Source organism: Bufo bufo, chromosome 4 (assembly GCF_905171765.1).
Source record: "Bufo bufo chromosome 4, aBufBuf1.1, whole genome shotgun sequence".
NCBI lineage: Eukaryota > Metazoa > Chordata > Amphibia > Anura > Bufonidae > Bufo > Bufo bufo.
The window spans coordinates 513086778-513111206 of NC_053392.1; the positions used below are offsets into that span (position 1 = coordinate 513086778).

Here is a 24429-nt window from a genome sequence, read left to right on the forward strand (position 1 = left end):
TAGTTTCTGCAAAACCATCCATGATAGGAGCAAATAGGCAAATTTAGCAGCAGGAGCTCCTGACAGATCCTCCAATACAGATATGAATATGGAATATGTAATTAATCCCCCAATCAGTTATATTATACTTGCTCTCTGATTATCCCATATAGAATAAAGGAGCGAGAAGATGAGTGTTTGCCATATAATCCCCCCTGTGCCTAATTAGATGATGTTTACCAGTGTCCGGGTCACAGTATCAGATTATATGCAGCAAACACACAAAGATCAGTAAAGTTTCCATGTTACACTGCACCCCCTCTCCATACCTGATCTAATAAAACCAGGATAGGTCATCATTATCACATCAGTGGGGGTCTGGGTCCCGGCAGTTTCAGGGAGCCATCACGCTCACCGGAGTTCTGGTGAGTGCAGCTGGCTCCCGGCAGCTCTCCAACCACAGCGCTGCTGATAGTACAGTGTATGTGCTTTGTGTTGCAGCTCAGCGCAGCGCTCATGGATTGATCTGATATTGATGGCCTGTCCAGAAGATAGGTCATCAATATTAATTACCGAATAACCTCTTTAAATCTGCATGGTCAAGCACAGGAGTCAGTAAGACTAGTTTCACACCAGCGGCAAGGGACTCCGGCAGGCTGTTGCGGCGGGTAAACAGCCTGTCGGATCCGTGCTGCCGATAGTGCACGCGTGTCCCCGGACTACCGCTCCGGCCCCATTGACTATAATGGAGGCGGGCTGGGGTTCCGGCGGCAGCACATGCCGAGAGGCGGCCGGAATAAAAGCACGACATGTCATACTTTTATTCCGTCCACCTATAGTCAATGGGGCCGGAGCGGTAGTCCGGGGGCATGCGTGTACTAGCGGCAGCACGGATCCGACAGGCTGTTCACCTGCCGGAGTTCCTTGCCGCTACTGTAAAAGTACCCTAAGGTAATCTGCGACTACAGCAATTCAGGACTCGCTGCTGTGAGGGACATTGTCAAGACACCCTTCACATGTGGTCACTCCCCGGCCAGATGTGCCTTCAAAAACCTGTAACCTGCAATGGACATTACAACCATTATTGCCAAGGTCCTGTTGCTCGCCATAGAGATACTATAGTAAGATAGTGTACAAAGAGGACCATAACTCCCATCCTTGCCTAAGTCTATACAGCGCTATCTGGGAGAGAATTGCACTGTGACTGCTATAGTTAGATGTACTACAACTCCCATTTTGCACTACGGTAAACAGAACTTTTATTTTTCCACCACTGGCCTGGTTTCCGGCACTCTACACGTCCTGCCCTGCACCCATCCAGACACCTAACATCAAGGACACCTCAGGCACCATCAGGCAGGAGCCCCAGAGTGCCCTAGGGAGCAATGGTGTGAGGACAACCAGAGCCACTACCACTCCCATCCTCCGCTCCTCCCAGGTCACTGCACATGTAACACACATCTCCACATGGCCCCAGCCTTGTACCCTGTAGGTAGCCCTGCAAGGTAGATATATAAAAGGGCAGTGCCATGAATCATGTGACGGTACAGGGACCCCCTGCTGCTGACATTTTGATTTCTCCCATCTGATTTCTCGCCTATCACAGACACAGAGCAGCTTTCATCAAGTCTTAGGAAGAAGGCAACAGAATGCAGCACGTGACCAGCCGGCGCGTGTCACGTGACAAGTCTTGGCTTCCTCGGTTGTTATGGTTTCCAGCGGCCATGACACGCCGCGTTGCATTCTGGGCTGGGAACCGCACAGAGATACAGAGGGCTCTGCTTTGGAACGGCGCTCGGTGTAGCCGGTGAGCTGGAAATCATGGCGGACGGAGCGGAGAATCACACTGGAGGGGACTTTGATAAAAGACTCACGGAACTGCGGTACAGCCTGAGAGACTGGTGAGTGTGGGAGGAGCTAACCGCCCGGGAGACTTGATTTTATAGGGTGAGGTGAGGGGCCACCAGTGCACTAGTGCAGCCGTAAAGTGAGAAGGGGCCGCACATAGCAACCAGACAGGGAAGAAGCTTGAGGCTGGTTGCTAGGGGCAGCATAGTGGTTTTTGCATACATTATATAGGTGCTCAGCTGGCCTAGTTATGGAGCTGGGATCTCTGGGCAGATGCTATGTGTAGGGTAATGAGTACTGATTAGCACTAGTACTGGTTGGGGGTAGTAGAAGAGTGCCCCCTCTTGGCTGAGGGATCATGTGAACAGTGCCCCCTCTTGGCTGAGGGATCATGTGAACAGTGCCCCCTCTTGGCTGAGGGATCATGTGAACAGTGTCCCCTCTTGGCTGAGGGATCATGTGAACAGTGTCCCCTCTTGGCTGAGGGATCATGTGAACAGTGCCTCCTCTTGGCTGAGGGCTCATGTGAACAGTGCCCCCTCTTGGCTGAAGGATCATGTGAACAGTGCCCCCTCTTGGCTGAGGGATCATGTGAACAGTGCCCCCTCTTGGCTGAGGGATCATGTGAACAGTGCCCCCTCTTGGCTGAGGGATCATGTGAACAGTGCCCCCTCTTGGCTGAGTGATCATGTGAACAGTGCCCCCTCTTGGCTGAGGGATCATGTGAACAGTGCCCCCTCTTGGCTGAGGGATCATGTGAACAGTGCCCCCTCTTGGCTGAGGGATCATGTGAACAGTGCCCCCTCTTGGCTGAGGGATCATGTGAACAGTGCCCTCTCTTGGCTGAGGGATCATGTGAACAGTGCCCCCTCTTGGCTGAGGGATCATGTGAACAGTGCCCCCTCTTGGCTGAGGGATCATGTGAACAGTGCCCCCTCTTGGCTGAGGGATCATGTGAACAGTGCCCCCTCTTGGCTGAGGGATCATGTGAACAGTGCCCCCTCTTGGCTGAGGGATCATGTGAACAGTGCCCCCTCTTGGCTGAGGGATCATGTGAACAGTGCCCCCTCTTGGCTGAGGGATCATGTGAACAGTGCCCCCTCTTGGCTGAGGGATCATGTGAACAGTGCCCCCTCTTGGCTGAGGGATCATGTGAACAGTGCCCCCTCTTGGCTGAGGGATCATGTGAACAGTGCCCCCTCTTGGCTGAGGGATCATGTGAACAGTGCCCCCTCTTGGCTGAGGGATCATGTGAACAGTGCCCTCTCTTGGCTGAGGGATCATGTGAACAGTGCCCCCTCTTGGCTGAGGGATCATGTGAACAGTGCCCCCTCTTGGCTGAGGGATCATGTGAACAGTGCCCCCTCTTGGCTGAGGGATCATGTGAACAGTGCCCCCTCTTGGCTGAGGGATCATGTGAACAGTGCCCCCTCTTGGCTGAGGCATCATGTGAACAGTGCCCCCTCTTGGCTGAGGGATCATATGACTCCTGTAAATAACAGAGGACACCTTTACTAATACTGGGGTACTACTGCTATAGTGTAGCATGTGCCATATTGTCAAAGACATGTGATTGGAGGTGATAGTGCAGCTACTGAGCTATGCCAGGTTGAACCTGCCATAGTTAACCTGTTACGTGCAGTCAAAAACATGAAGGCTGTGCCCGGGGGAGGGTTGGGTGCTATAGAAAGCATGCAGTAGATTGTAAGGTCTTGTGGGCAGAGTCCTCTCCCCCGCTGTACCAGTCTGTTAATAGTTTCTTTTTTTTCTTTTTTTATATTTGTGTAACCCCGTCTGGATGTCCAGAGCCATGGACTTAATGGAGCTTTCAAATAAATAATAATAATAGACATCAGTGCCCCCTTAGGGCTGATGACGTAATTGGCCTGCGCAAGCGTTCTGACCTCTGGGACTCCCACCTACATTTTGATTGAAGGGACTGTAGCTCCTCATGATTCTTCTGCATTTCTCAGGACGGCACCGCCCCAGAGGAGCCCCAACCTCTTTGTTCTTGTGATTGGTGGATGTCTGAACACTGACAAGTGACCTACAGCATATCCTGTGATGGTGGAACAAATCCTTTAGCCCCTTGGGAACCACCACCATATGTTACAGTACTGGTGGCAGGTACTTAAAGGAGTTTTTTTTTTTTTTTTAACTTTACCAAAGTGATGGGGGGGGGGGGGGGGGGGGCTAGTAAAATAAAAGAAAAAACCTTTACTTCCTGTGACTGCTCTGATTAGGGGCTGCAGCCCATGAAGTGCAGTGGTGACTGTCCATATACCGATGCAGCCAATCAAATACCGTAGTGTATGGCACAACACAGTGTATGGTGTAAGGTACTTTTTATTATTATTATTATTATTATTATTATTTTACCAGGCCCCCAGTCACTTTGGTAAAAAAAAAAAAAAATACATCTTCAGACAGCCCCTTTAATGACCAGCTATGTAAATGTGCCGCACAGTCGTGGCGCCAGCATGCAGTACTGACACCTTGTTGCAATGGCCAGGATCAGTTAGCTCTAATCCTGACCATAAAACCCCTTCAATACTATGGTCAGTAGTGACTGCAGCATTTAAATGGTTAGACAAAGAGAGTCACCTCATTTGTACCACTGCAGCGGGATCTTGGGGTGCTGACGGGTTCTCAGGGCACCCAGATCGCTGTTTTTTTCCCCCCCAATAGATTCCAGGTCTCGCAGGAACACAAAGTCCTATTTTATAACTTTTTGAAGCCAGAATTCTGGAGTGATGGCATAATAGATCAGGGCCACGGTGTCCAATATTTCTCTTCAAAATGGAATAACCCTTTAAGTTAGGGGCGCTATTGCATGTGTCGGTATTGGAGGATGACCCCATGTTCTAGCTCTGGTGCTGTACGCCCTCCTTCTAGACTTATGTAGGAAAAGTCGTCACATATCTGGAAGGTGAGACAGGAGGGGGGCTGGAGGGTGCAGATCCGGGGCACTGCTCAGGCCCAGGCCTAATTAGACAGTTGGTTTTGGTTTTCAGCTTGTTGGCTCTCCTAGAAGTTTGAAAGTTTTAATTCTGTTTCCTGATTTCTATTTCTATGTTGCAGTGAATTAAAAAGACTGGAATTGGAAAAAAAGATGTCTCGCTACCACTCATCCAATGCATACTTGTAAGTACGACTGACATCTACATCCCTAACCCCTTGAAGGACATGCATGTCATGGAAGGCTTTGTGTAAAGGACTTCACGGGATGAAAAATGGGAGCTTGGCAGTGATTGACACTTAAAGGGGTTATCCAGGAATTTGATATTGATGGCCTATATGACCTAATGAGCGCTCCTTGAGCGTGTAGGCCTCTTTCTTGGGCTACTTTCACACTGGCGTTTCGGCTTTCCGTTTGTGAGACCCGTTCAGGGCTCTCACAAGCGGTCCAAATCGGATCAGTTTTGCCCTAATGCATTCTGAATGGAAGAGGATCCGCTCAGAATGCATCGGTTTCCCTCCGTTCCGTCTCCATTCCACTTGCAGCGTTTTGGTGTCCGTCTGACGAAACTGAGCCAAATGGATCCATCCTAAAACGGATGCATGGGGTTGTATTATCTGAACGGATGCGTTTGTACAGATCCATGACGGATCCGTGCAGTGGTTATGTGGCCTTGGTGCGCTCAGTCCCGCGCAAGCACAGCTGCTATACGATGTACATGCGATACAGCGGGAAGCTGTGAAGAGAGCACAGCTCTCACCGGAGCGCCAGTTATCGAAGAGCCTCTTCAAACAGGTAATCAGTGGCTCCTGAGTATCGACCCCCGCCAATCTGATATTGATGACTTATTCTGAGTATAGGCCGTCTATATCAAATTTCTGGATAAGTCCTTTAACTAAGACCCACAAATTTGCCTGCAGTTTCTGTCGGTTAGGGCATGGCCTGATTTATTGACTGTCAGTGTTAAGGCTCCTTTAAACGACCGTATGGTGCCCACCCATTCATTTCAACGGGGCCGCAAAAGATACAGACAGCACACCGCGTGCTGTCCGCATCCGTATTACCGTTCCGCGATCCCTGCAAGAAACATTGAGCAAGTCCTATTGCGATTTCAGACAAGAATAGTAATTTCTATCATAGTGCCGGCCATGTGCGGTCCGCAAAATGTGGAACGCACACGGGCTGGTATCCGTGCATTGCGGATCCGCAATTTGCGGATCACGTTGGGAGCCTGGCAGTGATTTTCTGGCAGCTGTAACGGCTGGTATAAAAAAAAAAAACTTCTGATTCTGGCGGTTTATTCGCTGAAGTGCTATGGTCAATGCGGTCTGCGGCATCCAAGGTGTTTTAGGAGGGATCTTGCTCTGTTTGGCCTCAGGATAGGTAATCTATATCAGATCAGCGGGGGGCAACTATCGGCACCCCCTCCGATCAGCTGTTTGAAGAGAAAGCAGCCTTCGTTGTTTACCTGCTCGCTGCCGCAGCATTGAGCGGGTGCGCTTACATCTCAGCTGTCCCATTCACTTCAGTGGGACGGCTCCTTCCTATTCAATTGAAGCTGGAGCCGTCCCATAGGAGTGAATGTAACTGCACCTGCTCCGCAGGTAAACAATGAGGGCTGCTTTATCTTCAAACAGCTTATTGGTGGGGGTGGCGGACCCCTGCCGATCTGACATTGATGAGCTTTTCTGATGATAGGCCATCAATATAAATAAAGCAGACAACCCCTTTAAAACCTAGGCCCACAGGTCTGCCGTGAACTACTGCCTAATAGTCTGCCTGTTACTGTGACACTGACTAGGTGCTCGAAATCATTATATTAGCCCTCAAACCAACACTGCTTCATGTTCACTTGAGGGATAAAAAATAAAAAAAATAGGTAAAATGAAGTTTAACAAAACAAAATATCCCCCTCCAAAAATAAATGAAACAAGCCCATTTTACTTGAATATATATATATATATTTTTTAACAATTTACTAAATAAATACATATATGGTGTTGCCACTAAGGGTATTCCCATGTGGGACATTTATGGCATGTCGATAGGAAGATAACCCTGAATTGAACAGAGAGCAAGCCGTCCATGCACGACCGCCCTCCGTTCCCCTTACTGCCGCGTGACCTCTGAATATACCTGAACGCACTAGCTTGGCTCTTCTCAGAAGTCCTGCGCAGGCGTGACTTGCTCTCTGTTCACTCCCAGTCTGGAGACAGGTGTCGGTCCCAGAGTTGCTCCTATCTGATGTGTGCCATAAATGTCCAAGGTGGGACAACCTGCAGAATACAATGAACTTATTAGGTATTTATTGTATGATGGCAAAAGGTGGAAAAAAAATGCATAAAACTTGTAGAAATGGAGAAATTACTGAGCCACATTTTGTCCCCCCCTCTCCCCCCCAAACAAAAAAATTAAAGAAAACATATCAATAACGATGAAAAGCGAAGATATTGCTTGGTCCTCAAGGGGTTAAAGTGGCATTTCAGATTCGGGTAAAGTAAGTAAGGTAACTTGCTAATGATCACGTCATCCTTATTTCAAGGTGTCGTCGGCCGTACGAAAGGTTAAAAAACTCTTTGAGAGACATCTGTGAGAAGGAGAAGAAGGCGCGTCTCCGAAATCAAGCATTCCTGCAGGAATTTGGAAGCCTTGAGGCGCGCTTGAGTTTTCTCATATCCAATTCAAGGATATCCCAAAATATGAAGGTATTATATATACGGATGGTTTACTTTGTATTGAGCATAACCAATTTTTTAAAGGTTCAAAATAGAGAACTGTAAAAACAGCAAATGATGTGATCCGGTACAATCGCTGGAGCAGTTCTCGGTCACAGTGCGGACAGGCTTCCATCCTCTGCCAGCTTCTATTCCCTATGTATAAGATGAAAGGGCGCCTCACCAATTCTTCCTGTTTAGGCGCACAAGACTTTGCCCCTGCAGTCAAAGACCTAGCAATTCAAATCCAGCAGGATGCAATGTATTCCAGTATTAAAGGGATTGGCCTGTGTGGGACATTGATTGTATATTGCTAGGATATGCCATTAGTGTCATCTAGAAGCAGGTCCCACCTTTGGGACCCACTGCTATCTGGAAAACAGGGCCCCCAAAGTGAAGTAGAGCACACTGCGCATGCGCTGCATTCATCACCATGGGAGTTGTTCTGAAAAAACGGCCATGCAAGCGCACTCAGCTGTTTTTGGATGTTCCCTAGTGGTGATTGGAGAGCGCACACTCCGCTATGGGACTGCTGGAATTAGTCGAGCAAGCGCTTTGCTATTTTTGAAGCTCCCGTAACTTGAATGGAGGGTGGGGGGGGGGGGGGGGGGGGTATACATGGGCACAAAGTGATGACCTCATCAAGTAATCCCCTGATGACGTCACTCAGGTCAATAAATAACCAATCACATTGGGGCTCACAAGTCCCTACATAATAACCCTGCAAAGTGCCATTAGGACCTGTAGTGTTCAGTGTCCGGGGCTAGGGAATCTATAGCATCCTGATCGCCGATAATCCGGCTTCAATGAAAGTCAACTGTGGCTGCGCAGCTGTCAGGTCAAACACTGCACATGAAAAGGCCAGAGGAGAAGGCAGCATGAATCCTGCCAGAGCTCCAGCATCTCTATGTGCCCATGGGCATGCAAAGATGATGTGCACGTGCCCACCCCATAAGCTGTAAAAGATGGCATTTTTTTGGTATTCAAAACAGGAAACATTAAATGGACAAAATGTCACAAGATTTGTTACTACAGCAGCAATGAGAAATTCCATAGTAGCCGTACTTCAAATTTCTCTCAGTCTTAGGCCTCATGCACACGACCGTTGTCGTGTTCCGTTGTTACGTGATCCGTTTCCGTTTTTGTTTCCGTGTGTCTTCCTTGATTTTTGGAGGATCACCAGACATGAACGAAAGTAAAAGAAAAGTCTAAGTCAAGTTTGCCATGCAAATGATAGGAAAAAAACGGACGCAGACGTGGATGACAATCTTGTGTGCCTCCGCGTTTTTTCACGGTCCCATTGACTTGAATGGGTCCGCGAACCGTTTTCCGTGAACAAAATAGGACAGGTTATATTTTTTTTGTTGGACTGGAACCACGGATCACAGACGCGGATGACAAACCGTGCATTAGCCGAGTTTTCAACGGACCCATTGAAAGTCAATGGGTCCGCAGAAAATCACGAAAAACAGAACAACGGACACGGAATAAAACAATGGTCGTGTGCATGAGGCCTTAGGCCTTGTTCATACAGTCAGTGTTTGACCAGTGATTCCCATCAGTAATCATGAGAAAAAAACAGGAGTGAAGCCTACACAAAGACATGGTATAATAATGGATTGCCTAAAGCATCCTATCCTGTTATACGGATCTACAGCGAAAATATGATCTTCTTGGATCCTTTTTTTAGATACATACAGCTTTGAGGCACTTTAATTGCCCTCTGCTTGAGCTCCGATTTCACACTACTCTTACTTTAAATCTCAAGGTCCTAGATCAGGGATCAGCAACCTTCGACACTCCAGCTGTTGTGAAACTACAATTCCCAGCATGCTCCTTTCATTTCTGTGGGAGTTATTAGAAGAGCAGAGCCCATCTCATTCATCATTTTCTAAAATGGTCTAAATGTAAGACAGCAAGGAAGCCGTCTTACATTTAGACTCATGCAGGATAGGCCGAAGATACACTGGCACCTCTTTTAACTTCAGCGGATCCACCGCCAGCGATAGGGGTTATTAAGACCGGTGTCTAAAACGCCAGTCTTAATAAATGACCTCCCTTGTGCTTAGGAGGGATAGGGTGAAACTACAGGGTAATCAAGTTTTGCCATATGAAAGCCCTTCTCTTACGAATTATGCATCCCCCCCCCCCCCCTCCCCTCTAACCGTTTCTCTCACAGATAATCCTTTTATGTAGTCCTGGAATCTATTGAGTTACACTGACATAATGATGTCAGTGTAATTCAGTAGATACAGGTCCTGCAGGGTCACACAGCATTATAAATCATTATAACGCTGTGCAATCCTGACAGAGGAGCAGAGTTCAGTACGGGAATCTTACACTGCCGCACGCAGCGAGTTTCTTGCACTGACCTCGCTTGTCTGTGTCTGACTTAGGGTATATGCACACAATGTGGATCTTCATACAGAAACCCTCAGCATGATACAGTAGCAGCAATGTTATAAAAGGATAACTGTCATATTTTCATCAAAAAATCCATTTTAGCATATGTTGCTGCTGCAGCAGCATTATACATAAAGCAGTCTTTAGTTTCTTCACTTACCACTGTTTTCCTTGAGTTTTCCCCTTAGTTACGGCTGTTTTGAATCCTACATTATGAGGATCTTCTCAAGATGGCTCCTCTGCCAGTTCTCTGAGGCCAAAACTGCTTTCCCTCAGGTCACATACAAACTTGCTGTAGCCAGCAGCTTCCTGCTAGCCAATCAGATTGGATTACTGAGAGACACGCCTCCTCACTCTGAAGCCTAATGCAGGCATGCACTGTGAAGGACTGCCCCTCTGTCTTCCTAGCCGGAGACAGATGAGCCCTAGCAACGGTCTTTTAAGGGAGCAGTGGAAAGGGACAGAGGACATTAATGAAAGCTGTTATTATAAGGTAATTACAGATCTTTTGGCAATCATTGACAGACTAACTCAGGTATACATGCCTAGCTCTAATAAACTAGCAAATAAAAAAAAAATATGACAGTTATCCTTTAAGATTTTCTAAACCTCATGCACATGGTGCATTTTTTTATTTAAATTTTTTAACCTGCAGTGTGGATTTTGAAATCTGCAGCAATGTGAATTGTTTGTGTGGATTTTCTGCGGTGCAAAGTGTGAGCTCTGGGGCAAATCTGCATCATTATCCAGGACTTAATCCTCAAATGACATAGTGCGGAAATGCAGCAAAATTCGGAATTTGGAAAACTGTGTGCCTGGGGTTGTTTGGTGGGAAGCACATTAATTTCTGCAGGCCCCATTCAGATGAATGGAACTGATTTTCAGTCACAGAAATCTCTGCAACTTAGGCTACTTTCACACTAGCATTAATGTTTTCCGTTATTGAGTTCCGTCATGGGGTCTCAATACCGGAAAAAAAACGCTTCCATTTTTTGTCCCCATTCATTGTCAATGGGGACAAAACGTAACTGAACAGAACGGAATGCTCCAAAATTCATTCCGTTCCGTTCTGATGCTTTCCGTCCTGGGATGCGGAGCAAGACAGATCTGTCATGACCCACAATGCAAGTCAATAGGGACGGATCCGTTTTCTTTGACACAATCTGACACAATAGAAAACGGATCCGTCCTCCATTGACTTTCAATGGAGTTCATGACGGATCCGTCTTGGCTATGTTAAAGATAATACAACTGGATCTGTTCATAACAGATGCAGACGGTTGTATTATCAGTAACGGAAGCATTTTTGCTGAACCCTGCCGGATCCAGCAAAAATGCTAGTGTGAAAGTAGCCTAAGGCTGAGTTCACATGGGCGTTGCGGGAAAAGGTGCGGGTGCGTTGCAGGAACATGCACGATTTTTCCGTGCGAGTGCAAAACATTGTAATGCGTTTTGCACTCGCGTGAGAAAAATCGCGCATGTTTGGTACCCGAACTTCTTCACAGAAGTTCGAGCTTGGGATCAGTGTTCTGTAGATTGTATTATTTTCCCTTATAACATGGTTATAAGGGAAAATAATAGCATTCTGAACACAGAATGCATAGTAAAATAGCGCTGGAGGGGTTAAAAAAATAATAATAATAATTAAACTCACCTTAGTCCACTTGATCGCGGAGCCGGCTTCTCTTCTGTCTTCTTCGTTGCTGATTGCAGGAAAAGGACCTGTGGTGACGTCACTCCGGTCATCACATGGTCCATCACATGATCCATCACCATGGTAAAGGATCATGTGATGGATCATGTGATGACCGGAGTAACTTCACCACAGGTCCTTTTCCTGCAATCAGCAAAGAAGGAGACAGAAGAGAAGCCGGCTCCGCGATCAAGTGGACTAAGGTGAGTTTTAAATTTTTTTTTTTTTAACTCCTCCAGCGCTGTATTCAGAATGCTATTATTTTCCCTTATAACCATGTTATAAGGGAAAATAATAATGATCGGGTCTCCATCCGGCAACCGTGCGTGAAAATCGCACCGCATCCGCACTTGCTTGCGATTTTCACGCAGCCCCATTCACTTCTATCGGGCCTGCGTTGCATGGAAAACGCACAATATAGAGCATGCTGCGATTTTCACGCAATGCACAAGTGATGCGTGAAAATCACAGCTCATGTGCACAGCCCTATAGAAATGAATGGGTCGGTATTCAGTGCGGGTGCAATGCGTTCACCTCCCGCATTGCACCCGCGCGGAATACTCGCCCGTGTGAACTCAGCCTAAATCTGCTGCGTGGGAAGGCTCCCTTAGGCCCCTTTCACACGAGCGTGACGGATTAGGTCCGGATGCGTTCAGGGTGCGTTCAGTGAAACTCGCACTATTTTGCAAGCAAGTTCAGTCAGTTTTGTCTGCGATTGCGTCTTGTTGTTCAGTTTTTTCCGTGCGGGTGCAATGCGTTTTGAAGGTTTACAAACAACATCTCTTAGCAACCATCAGTGAAAAACGCATTGCACCCGCACTTGCTTGCGGATGCGATGCGTTTTTCACGCAGCCCCATTCACTTCTATAGGGCCAGGGAAAAGAACGCAGAATATAGAACATGCTTCGATTTTTACGCAACGCAGAACTGAAGTGTGAAAAACAACGCTCATGTGCACACACCCATTGAAATAAATGGGTCAGGATTCAGTGCGGGTGCTATGCGTTCATGTCACGCATTGCACCCGCGCGGAAAACTCGCTCGTGTGAAAGGGGCCTTAGAGCGCCTTACATCACATATTTTTGTAGTGAACAGAGATGAATTCAATTAAAGGGAGTCTGTCACCACATTTGGACATTTTAGACCGCTTACATAGCGTTCTGGCATAACTTTAGATGAATCAAATGGTACCTTTGTTGTGTTCTTCTGCGGTTCACCTGCGGCAAAAACGGGCTTTTATTCATATGTAAATGAGGTCTCCGGCCAACGGCGCGAACCCAGCTGCAAAGAGGCGGATCAGAGTTGTGCAGGAGAAGAGGAGGGTATCGCAGTGCACATGCTCCGGCCAAACGAGGCAGAGCGCAGGCGCGGGATTTCGCTGGGAGAGGAGGACGACGCAAGGGAAGAGGCTGGGGCGGGGATATTAGCAAAAGAGGATGAGCAGCCTGGGCTCCAAAGAAGTTAACGTCGCCCCTGGGCTCTTGCGAGCCCTAATTTACATATGAATAAAAGCCAGTTTTTGCCGCAGGTGAACCGCAGAAGAACGCAACAAAGGTACCATTTGATTTGTCTCAAGTTATGCCAGAACGCTGTGTAAGCGGTCTATAATGTCCAAATGTGGTGACAGACTCCCTTTTAATATAAAAAAAAAAAGTTGCCTCTTTACAATAAAATTTGGGCTGTGAGTCAAGCTCCTAAAATATGCAATTATACCAGGAGTGGGGTGAAGCTGCTGTGAAAAGCTGTGATTTACCCCTCCGCTCTCAGAGTTGTCACTCATTAGCTTCCTTTGTTTCTATTAATATTGTTATTTCACCTTATTCCAATGCAGAATAAAGACAATGTATCCACTAACTAACTGAACAAACTTCATGGCAAGGGTAAAATGTTAGTTTTCCTAACGAAATGCTTGCACTTGACACGCGTGCCTGATAATTACCGAGTGTTTATTCTTATTAAAGCCTTTTAATAAAGCCTATGACCATGTAATAACTTGTCGACTCCTGTCTATAGCAAGTATTCCACAGCAGTGGTTAGAATGAATTGCTACTTTCTGAGCATTCGTAAGGACAATAGACCGGTGTACATAGAAGAAAAGATCAAGGATTAATCTACAAATAAGTGTCTATTGTTAAACTCGTTCATTCATGTCACCTTAATATTAGACATTTTTGTAGGAAATGCTTCCTGTAGGAACGTTGCTGTGTAGTGCATGGCTAGCGTGAGAGTCCTTGACAGGCATCAGTGACACACCCCATCCGAAATTAGGGAATTTTCTGCTATGTCCTGAGGATAGATCATCATTATCAATTTCTGGATAACCCCTTTAAGGTTAAGGTTTAGTGAACATTCAGTGCCACCAATACAAGGACGCAGCAGTGTTTTGGACACATTGGGGGTCATTTATTAAACAGAAATATACCTAAATTAGGCGTATTTCTGGTTGCGCCGCAGTCTGCGACTTCTCCCCGCTCACGCCAGGTCTAAAAAAGTGGGCGTCTAGTTTGGTCTAGGAAGCTGTCTTACATTTAGAAGTGGTGGTGGATCCGCTCATGTAGAAGCCAGCGCCTCTTCATAACTGCGGCGGATCCACCGCCAGCGCAGGGCCTTATTAAGACCGGTGTCTAAAACGCCAGTCTTAATAAATGTGCCCCATTGTCCTTTATCAGGCTGGATTGGTGGACAAGGCTGGAGACCAGTCTTACTCCTTCTTGCATCATTAGATTTGCCTGTTGTCCTTGACTTAAAACAATCTTTGTAACAAACAGGTTTTTTTTTAATTACAGATAATTTAAGTGCAAACAAGTACAATCATACCCAGTGTCACCCATAGCCAGTCTCCTGCCCCCATTAATCATACCCTGTCACCTTTGCCCAGTCCCCTGCCCCCCTTAATCATACCCAGTGTCACCCAGAGCCAGTCCCCTGCCCCCCTTAATCATACCCTGTCACTTTTACCCAGTCCCCTGCCCTTCTTAATCATACCCAGTGTCACCCTTACCCAGTCCCATGCCCCCTCAATTAGACCCTGCCCCTCTTAAATTAAGGGTGATAGACACTGGGTATGATTAAGGGGGCAGGGGACTGGATAAGGGTGACACTGGGTATGATTAAGGGGCAGGGGACTGGCTCTCGGTGACACTGGGTATGATTAAGGGGGACAGGGGACTGGGCAAAGGTGACAGGGTATGATTAAGGGGGGCAGGGGACTGGCTATAGGTGACACTGGGTATGATTAAGGGGGGCAGGGGACTGGATAAGGGTGACACTGGGTATGATTAAGGGGCAGGGGACTGGCTCTGGGTGACACTGGGTATGATTAAGGGGGACAGGGGACTGGGCAAAGGTGACAGGGTATGATTAAGGGGGGCAGGGGACTGGCTATGGGTGACACTGGGTATGATTAAGGGGGGCAGGGGACTGGGTAAGGGTAACACTGGGTATGATTAAGAAGGGCAGGGGACTGGGTAAAGGTGACAGGATATGATTAAGGGGGGCAGGAGACTGGCTATGGGTGACACTGGGTATGATTAAGGGCCTTATAATTTGCCAGTAAAAAGGGAACCCCATAATGCCCCCCAATAATGTGCCAGTTAGTGTCCCCATAGATGCCCCCCATCATGTGCCAGTATCAAGTGTCTCTCTCCTTCCCACCCCCCATGTGCCAGTATCATAGTGCCAACCCCCCATGTGCCAGTATCAAGTGCCTCTCCCCCCCCCCCCCTATGTCCCAGTATCATAGTGCCATCTCCCCCCCAAAAGTGCCAGTATCAAGTGCCTCTCTCCTCCCCCCCCCATGTGCCAGTATCATAGTGCCATCTCCCCCCCTAATGTGCCAGTATCATTGTGCCATCCCCCCCCCCTCCCAATGTGCCAGTATCAAGTGCCTCTCTCCCCCCCATGTCCCAGTATCATAGTGCCACCCCCCCCCCAAAAGTGCCAGTATCAAGTGCCTCTCTCCCCCCCATGTCCCAGTATCATAGTGCCACCCCCCCCCAAAAGTGCCAGTATCAAGTGCCTCTCTCCTCCCCCCCCATGTCCCAGTATCATAGTGCCATCTCCCCCCCCCCAAAAGTGGCAGTATCAAGTGCCTCTCTCCCCCCCCATGTCCCAGTATCATAGTGCCATCTCCCCCCCATGTCCCAGTATCATAGTGCCATCTCCCCCCCCCCCCCAAAAGTGCCAGTATCAAGTGCCTCTCCCCCCCATGTGCCAGTATCATAGTGCCATCTCCCCCCCAATGTGCCAGTATCATAGTGCCATCTCCCCCCCAAAAGTGCCAGTATCAAGTGCCTCTCTCCCCCCCATGTCCCAGTATCATAGTGCCATCCCCCCCCCCCAAAAGTGCCAGTATTAAGTGCCTCTCTCCAAACCACCCACCCCCCATATGTGCCAGTATCATAGTGCCAACCCCCCCATGTGCCACTATCATAGTGCCAACCCCCCCATGTGCCAGTAACAAGTGCCTCTCTCCTTCCCCCCCATGTGCCAGTATCAGGTGCCAACCCCCCTCCCCCCATGTGCCAGTATCAAGTGCCTCCTGCTCCCCCCATGTGGCAGTAACAGTCGGGTATTTAAAAAAAAAAACACTTACCTCCATGTCAGCGATGTGATGCAGGCCTCTTCCTGTGTCCCGCGCTGTATGTCCATATATGGAGTCAGTGCTTGTGTATTTCAGAAAAGTTTCTGCTGGGACTTGAACTCACAACCTTCTGTATCAAAGGCAAGGCACTTAACCACACAGCTATAAGAGCTACATAGCTACTGACTGAAAAAATATGAGACTTCTACTGTAGACTCGTTGATAGCTTTGATAGCCAGGGTACATCCATACACATGACAGCTGCCCCAGCACACTCAGCTCTACAATATCTCTTTATATGATAGCTGCCCCAGCACACCCAGCTCTCCTATATCTATACACCTAACAGCAGCCCCAGCACACCCAGCTCTGCTACACATGACAGCTGTCCCAGCACACTCAGCTCTGCTACATCTATACATATGACAGCTGCCCCAGCACACCCAGCTCTGCTACATCTATACACATGACAGCTGCCCCAGCACACTCAGCTCTGCTATATATCTATCTACTGTATACTAATACTTAGAGATATATATATATAGATATAGCAGAGCTGAGTGTGCAGGGGCAGCTGTCATGTGTATAGATGTAGCAGAGATGGGTGTGCTGGGGCAGCTGTCATATATAGAGATATAGTAGAGCTTAGCGTGCTGGGGCAGCTGTCATGTGTATTAGATGTAGCATAGCTGGGTGTGCTGGGGCAGCTATCATATAGAGATATAGCAAAGCTGAGTGTGCTGGGGCAGCTGTCATATAGAGATATAGCAGTGCTGGGTGTGTTGGGGTAGCTGTCATGTGTATAGATGTACACTAGCTATAACAGCTATAACAAAGTCTACAGTAGAAGTCTCATATTTTTTTCAGGCAGTGGCTATGCAGCTCTTATAGCTGTGTGGGTAAGTGCTTTGCCTCTGATACAGAAGGTCGTGGGTTCGAATCCCAGCAGACACATCTCTCCTTCTCCTGAGGACAGTAGTACAGATGACTATGCCTGGAATTCGTCAGCTTCGAATCTCGTAAATGAGAAGCGTGCAAGTTGTGACACAGGCAGGGCGTCTATAAAGTAGTAAGGGCGCTGCCGGGAGGTGAGAGAAGGCCGCCGCCGTCCTGCATGTCCTTACAGTGTGTGGTGTTTGTGGCAGTCGCTACACAGTCTGGCCCTGGCTGCCGAGTGCCCCTGTTGCCATGGCGCCCTGTGCGGCTGCACAGCTCGCACACCCCAAAGGCCGGCCCTGTCTATCATTCCAGTTACCTTCCAGCGAGGACAGTGTTGTGACCACTATCAAAAAGGCTGTCCCACAAAGGACACAGGATAGGTAATAAAAGTCTGATCCCTAGGGCTTGCTCCAGAGCACTTTGTTCCTCCTCACGGTATGCAATGAAGAGTTTGAATTGAGCGGCGGTCGTGCATGTTCCCTTCCTGCCCATTCAATGTTTATGGTGCTGACAGAAACTGCTTGGCTGTTTCCTTTGACTAGGCCAACAGTCAGACTCCTCTTTCTGTACAACCACTACACCAGTGCCTCTGTAGTCTATACAATATATAATACAATTTAAAAGGTTTTCTGCAGGTTCTGTCCTCAGAATAGGTCATCAATAGAGTTGAGCGAACACCTGGATGTTCGGGTTCGAGAAGTTCGGCCGAACTTCCCGGAAATGTTCCGGTTCGGGATCCGAACCCGATCCGAACTTCGTCCCGAACCCGAACCCCATTGAAGTCAATGGGGACCCGAACTTTTCGGCACTAAAAAGGCTGTAAAACAGCCCAGGAAAGAGCTAGAGGGCTGCAAAAGGCAGCAACATGTAGGTAAATCCCCTGCAAACAAATGTGGATAGGGAAATGAATTTAAAAAAAAAAAAAAAAATGACCCAATATCAATTGGACAGAGGTCCCATAGCAGAGAATCTGGTTTCACGTCAGCAGAGAATCAGTCTCTTCATGCCATAGCAAAGAATCTGGCTTCATGTCAGCACAGAATCAGTCTCTTCATGCCATAGCAGAGAATCTGGCTTCATGTCAGCACAGAATCTGTCTTCATGTCATAGCAGAGAATCAGGCTTCACGTCACCCACCACTGGAACAGGCCACTGTCACACATTTAGGCCCCGGCACCCAGACAGAGGAGAGCGGTCCCGTAACAGAGAATCTGGCCTTATGTCAGCGCAGAATCTGTCTTCATGTCATAGCAGAGAATCAAGCTTCACGTCACCCACCACTGGAACAGGCCACTGTCACACATTTAGGCCCAGGCACCCAGTCAGAGGAGAGAGGTCCCGTAACAGAGAATCTGGCTTCATGTCAGCACAGAATCTGTCTTCATGTCATAGCAGAGAATCAGGCTTCATGTCATCCACCACTGGAACAGGCCACTGTCACACATTTAGGCCCAGGCACCCAGGCAGAGGAGAGAGGTCCCGTAACAGAGAATCTGGCCTTATGTCAGCGCAGAATCAGTCTTCATGTCATAGCAGAGAATCAGGCTTCACGTCACCCACCACTGGAACAGGCCACTGTCACACATTTAGGCCCCGGCACCCAGACAGAGGAGAGCGGTCCCGTAACAGAGAATCTGGCCTTATGTCAGCGCAGAATCTGTATTCATGTCATAGCAGAGAATCAGGCTTCACGTCACCCACCACTGGAACAGGCCACTGTCACACATTTAGGCCCAGGCACCCAGGCAGAGGAGAGAGGTCCCGTAACAGAGAATCTGGCCTGATGTCAGCGCAGAATCTGTCTTCATGTCATAGCAGAGAATCAGGCTTCACGTCACCCACCACTGGAACAGGCCACTGTCACACATTTAGGCCCCGGCACCCAGACAGAGGAGAGCGGTCCCGTAACAGAGAATCTGGCCTTATGTCAGCGCAGAATCTGTCTTCATGTCATAGCAGAGAATCAGGCTTCACGTCACCCACCACTGGAACAGGCCACTGTCACATATTTAGGCCCAGGCACCCAGGCAGAGGAGAGAGGTCGCGTAACAGAGAATCTGGCTTCATGTCAGCACAGAATAAGTCTTCATGTCATAGCAGAGAATCAGGCTTCACGTCACCCCCCACTGGAACAGGCCACTGTCACACATTTAGGCCCCGGCACCCAGACAGAGGAGAGGTTCATTCAACTTTGGGTTGCCCCGCAATATAATGGTAAAATGAAATTAAAAATAGTATTGAATGAGGAAGTGCCCTGGAGTAGAATAATATATTGTTAAGGGGAGGTAGTTAATATCTAATCTGCACAAGAGATGGACAGGTCCTGTGGGATCCATGCCTGGTTCATTTTTATGAACGTCAGCTTGTCCACATTGGCTGTAGACAGGCGGCTGCGTTTGTCTGTAATGACGCCCCCTGCCGTGCTCAATACACGTTCAGACAAAACGCTGGCCGCCGGGCAGGCCAGCACCTCCAAGGCATAAAAGGCTAGCTCTGGCCACGTGGACAATTTGGAGACCCAGAAGTTGAATGGGGCCGAACCATCAGTCAGTACGTGGAGGGGTGTGCACAGGTACTGTTCCACCATGTTAGTGAAATGTTGCCTCCTGCTAACACGTTCCGTATCAGGTGGTGGTGCACTTAGCTGTGGCGTGGTGACAAAACTTTTCCACATCTCTGCCATGCTAACCCTGCCCTCAGAGGAGCTGGCCGTGACACAGCTGCATTGGCGACCTCTTGCTCCTCCTCTGCCTTCGCCTTGGGCTTCCACTTGTTCCCCTGTGACATTTGGGAATGCTCTCAGTAGCGCGTCTACCAACGTGCGTTTGTACTCGCGCATCTTCCTATCACGCTCCAGTGTAGGAAGTAAGGTGGGCACATTGTCTTTGTACCGGGGATCCAGCAAGGTGGCAACCCAGTAGTCCGCACACGTTAAAATGTGGGCAACTCTGCTGTCGTTGCGCAGGCACTGCAGCATGTAGTCGCTCATGTGTGCCAGGCTGCCCAGAGGTAAGGACAAGCTGTCCTCTGTGGGAGGCGTATCGTCATCGTCCTGTGTTTCCCCCCAGCCACGCACCAGTGATGGGCCCGAGCTGCTTTGGGTGCCACCCCGCTGTGAACATGCTTCATCCTCATCCTCCTCCACCTCCTCCTCATCCTCGTCCTCCAGTAGTGGGCCCTGTCTGGCCACATTTGTACCTGGCCTCTGGTGTTGCAAAAAACCTCCCTCTGAGTCACTTTGAAGAGACTGGCCTGAAAGTGCTAAAAATTACCCCTCTTCCTCCTCTTCCTCCTGGGCCACCTCCTCTTCCATCATCGCCCTAAGTGTTTTCTCAAGGAGACATAGAAGTGGTATTGTAACGCTGATAACGGCGTCATCGCCACTGGCCATGTTGGTGGAGTACTCGAAACAGCGCAACAGGGCACACAGGTCTCGCATGGAGGCCCAGTCATTGGTGGTGAAGTGTGTCTGATCCGCAGTGCGACTGACCCGTGCGTGCTGCAGCTGAAACTCCACTATGGCCTGCTGCTGCTCGCACAGTCTGTCCAGCATATGCAAGGTGGAGTTCCACCTGGTGGGTACGTCGCATATGAGGCGGTGAGCGGGAAGGCCGAAGTTACGCTGTAGCGCAGACAGGCGAGCAGCGGCAGGGTGTGAACGCCGGAAGCGCGAACAGACGGCCCACACTTTATGCAGCAGCTCTGACATGTCGGGGTAGTTGTGAATGAACTTCTGCACCACCAAATTCAGCACATGCGCCAGGCAAGGGATGTGCGTCAAACCGGCTAGTCCCAGAGCTGCAACGAGATTTCGCCCATTATCGCACACCACCAGGCCGGGCTTGAGGCTCACCGGCAGCAACCACTCATCGGTCTGTTGTTCTATACCCCTCCACAACTCCTGTGCGGTGTGGGGCCTGTCCCCCAAACATATGAGTTTCAGAATGGCCTGCTGACGTTTACCCCGGGCTGTGCTGAAGTTGGTGGTGAAGGTGTGTGGCTGACTGGATGAGCAGGTGGAAGAAGAGGAGGAGGAAGCTGAGTAGGAGGAGGAGGAGACAGGAGGCAAAGAATGTTGCCCTGCGATCCTTGGCGGCGGAAGGACGTGCGCCAAACAGCTCTCCGCCTGGGGCCCAGCCGCCACTACATTTACCCAGTGTGCAGTTAGGGAGATATAGCGTCCCTGGCCGTGCTTACTGGTCCACGTATCTGTGGTTAGGTGGACCTTGCCACAGATGGCGTTGCGCAGTGCACACTTGATTTTATCAGACACTTGGTTGTGCAGGGAAGGCACGGCTCTCTTGGAGAAGTAGTGGCGGCTGGGAACAACATACTGTGGGACAGCAAGTGACATGAGCTGTTTGAAGCTGTGTGTGTCCACCAGCCTAAATGACAGCATTTCATAGGCCAGTAGTTTAGAAATGCTGGCATTCAGGGCCAGGGATCGAGGTTGGCTAGGTGGGGATTTACGCTTTCTCTCAAATGTTTGTGAGATGGAGAGCTGAACGCTGCCGTGTGACATGGTTGAGATGCTTGGTGACGCAGGTGGTGGTGTTGGTGGTACATCCCATGTTTGCTGGGCGGCAGGTGCCAACGTTCCTCCAGAGGCAGAGGAAGAGGCCGAGGCGGCGGCAGCAGCAGCAGAAGAGGCCGAGGCAGCAGCAGAAGAGGCCGAGGCGGCAGCAGCAGAAGGGGCAGCAGGGGGAGCCTGAGTGACTTCCTTGTTTTTAAGGTGTTTACTCCACTGCAGTTCATGCTTTGCATGCAGGTGCCTGGTCATGCAGGTTGTGCTAAGGTTCAGAACGTTAATGCCTCGCTTCAGGCTCTGATGGCACAGCGTGCAAACCACTCGGGTCTTGTCGTCAGCACATTGTTTGAAGAAGTGCCATGCCAGGGAACTCCTTGAAGTTGCCTTTGGGGTGCTCGGTCCCAGATGGCGGCGGTCAGTAGCAGGCGAAGTCTCTTGGCGGTGGGTGTTCTGATTTTGCCCACTGCTCCCTCTTTTGCTACGCTGTTGGCTCGGTCTCACCACTGCCTCTTCCTCCGAACTGTGAAAGTCAGTGGCACGACCTTCATTCCATGTGGGGTCTAGGACCTCATCGTCCCCTGCATCGTCTTCCACCCAGTCTTGACCCCTGACCTCCTGTTCAGTCTGCACACTGCAGAAAGACGCAGCAGTTGGCATCATCAGAGACGTGCTGAGGTGGTATTCCCATGTCCTCATCATCAGGAAAAATAAGTGGTTGTGCGTTAGTGCATTCTATCTCTTCCACCCCTGGGGAAGGGCTAGGTGGATGCCCTTGGGAAACCCTGGCAGCAGAGTCTTCAAACAGCATAAGAGACTGCTGCATAACTTGAGGCTCAGACAGTTTCCCTGATATGCATGGGGGTGATGTGACAGACCGATGGGCTTGGTTTTCATGCGCCATCTGTGCGCTTTCTGCAGAAGACTGGGTGGGAGATAATGTGAACGTGCTGGATCTACTGTCGGCCACCCAATTGACTAATGCCTGCACCTGCTCAGGCCTTACCATCCTTAGAACGGCATTGGGCCCCACCAAATATCGCTGTAAATTCTGCTGGCTACTGGGACCTGAGGTAGTTGGTTCACTAGGACGTGTGGCTGTGGCAGAACGGCCACGTCCTCTCCCAGCACCAGAGGGTACACTAACACCACCACGACCATGTCCACGTCCGCGTCCCTTATTAGATGTTTTCTTCATTGTTCCCGTTCACAACAATTTTGAGAATTGCAAATTTGGGAATGCTTTTTCAACCCAGAACAAAAAGTCTGCTTTTACGGTCACTACAAATAACTTGACCAGCTAAAACTGTGCAGATTTGGTTGAATAGAGATGTGAGACCTGTTTTTTTTTTGCGCTGTGTGACAGTTATAGGTTTAATCACAGAATGACACTTCTATCAGCACGCTAGCGTGTGTCTTAGGTTTTTCTGAATTACACTATCAATACCTTCAATGTAAGATTTTCTTTTTGGGATAGATTTCAAGTAGGCCTCAAATACCACAAACTAGTAATTTTGAGAATGGCAAATTTGGGAATGCTTTTTCAACCCAGAACAAAAAGTCTGCTTTTACGGTCACTACAAATAACTTGACCAGCTAAAACTGTGCAGATTTGGTTGAATAGAAATGTCAGGTCTATTTTTTAGGCGCTGGGTGACAGGCTCAACTTGCCCCTGATGTAATATATGGCCAAAAAATAACCACACTGTTGATGGTTAAATGCACTTGGGTGACACAGGCTCAGCCTGCAGCTGATGTAGTATATGGCCAAAAAATAATCAGACTGTTGATGGTTAAATGCACTTGGGTGACACAGGCTCAGCCTGCAGCTGATGTAGGATATAGCACAAAATAACCACACTATCGATGGCTAAATACACTTGGTGATAGCTCGTGCTGGCGCACCACAAGTCACAAAATGGCCGCCGATCACCCCAGAAAAAAAGTGATCTAAAAACGCTCTGGGCAGCCTCAAAAAAGTGAGCAAGTCAATAATAACACTTTAATGATCCACAGCTGCAGATCGATCACAGAATCAAGTCTTTTGGAGGAGTTAATCTGCCTAATCTCGCCCTAACGTCGCAGCTGCAACCTCTCCCTATACTGATCATAGCAGAGTGACGTGCGGCGCTACGTGACTCCAGCTTAAATAGAGGCTGGGTCACATGGTGCACTGGCCAATCACAGCCATGCCAATAGTAGGCATGGCTGTGATGGCCTCTTGGGCCAAGTAGTATGACGCTTGTTGATTGGCTGCTTTGCAGCCTTTCAAAAAGCGCCAAGAAAGCGCCGAACACCGAACCTGAACACGGACTTTTACGAAAATGTTCGGGTTCGGGTCCGTGTCACGGACACCCCAAAATTCGGTACGAACTCGAACTATACAGTTCGGGTTCGCTCATCCCTAGTCATCAATATATGATCGTGTGGGTCCGAGTGAAGAGCCACGTCCTCTTTCTAGGCTAGTTATGTGATGCTCATTGGTCACTTGGCTTATGTGCAGCTCATTCCATAGTGAATATGCATCTAAATAGAATCAGAATAGGCGGCACTCACCAGATAAGTGGGTATTACTCTGGCCTGAGGAAGCGCTAAGGCGCGAAACGGCCATCGCCACGAGCTACATGCCTGCGATGTATTTCTCCGCCCCATGCCTGTACTGGTGACTAGTTTTTGAGTCCGGAATAAAGAATATCCACTTATCTGGTAAGTGCCTCCTCCTATTCTGTTTCTGTTTGGATGCCTATTGTTAAGACTGGGAAAAGGGCTGGAGCACTGCCAGTGTTG

At 48.9% G+C, this 24429-nt stretch overlaps 1 protein-coding gene across 1 annotated transcript in view; it reads left to right on the plus strand.

Moving 5' to 3' along the window:
- The first annotated feature begins 1746 nt into the window (after nucleotides 1–1746).
- Nucleotides 1747–24429, plus strand: part of KIZ (kizuna centrosomal protein) — a 179712-nt gene continuing 157029 nt past the window's right edge. Inside the window, exons 1-3 of the mRNA XM_040429697.1 lie at nucleotides 1747–1880; nucleotides 4909–4971; nucleotides 7329–7491. Of these exons, the coding sequence (XP_040285631.1) occupies nucleotides 1801–1880; nucleotides 4909–4971; nucleotides 7329–7491 (306 nt within the window). The 5' untranslated portion in view covers nucleotides 1747–1800. The remainder of the gene's footprint in view (nucleotides 1881–4908; nucleotides 4972–7328; nucleotides 7492–24429) is intronic.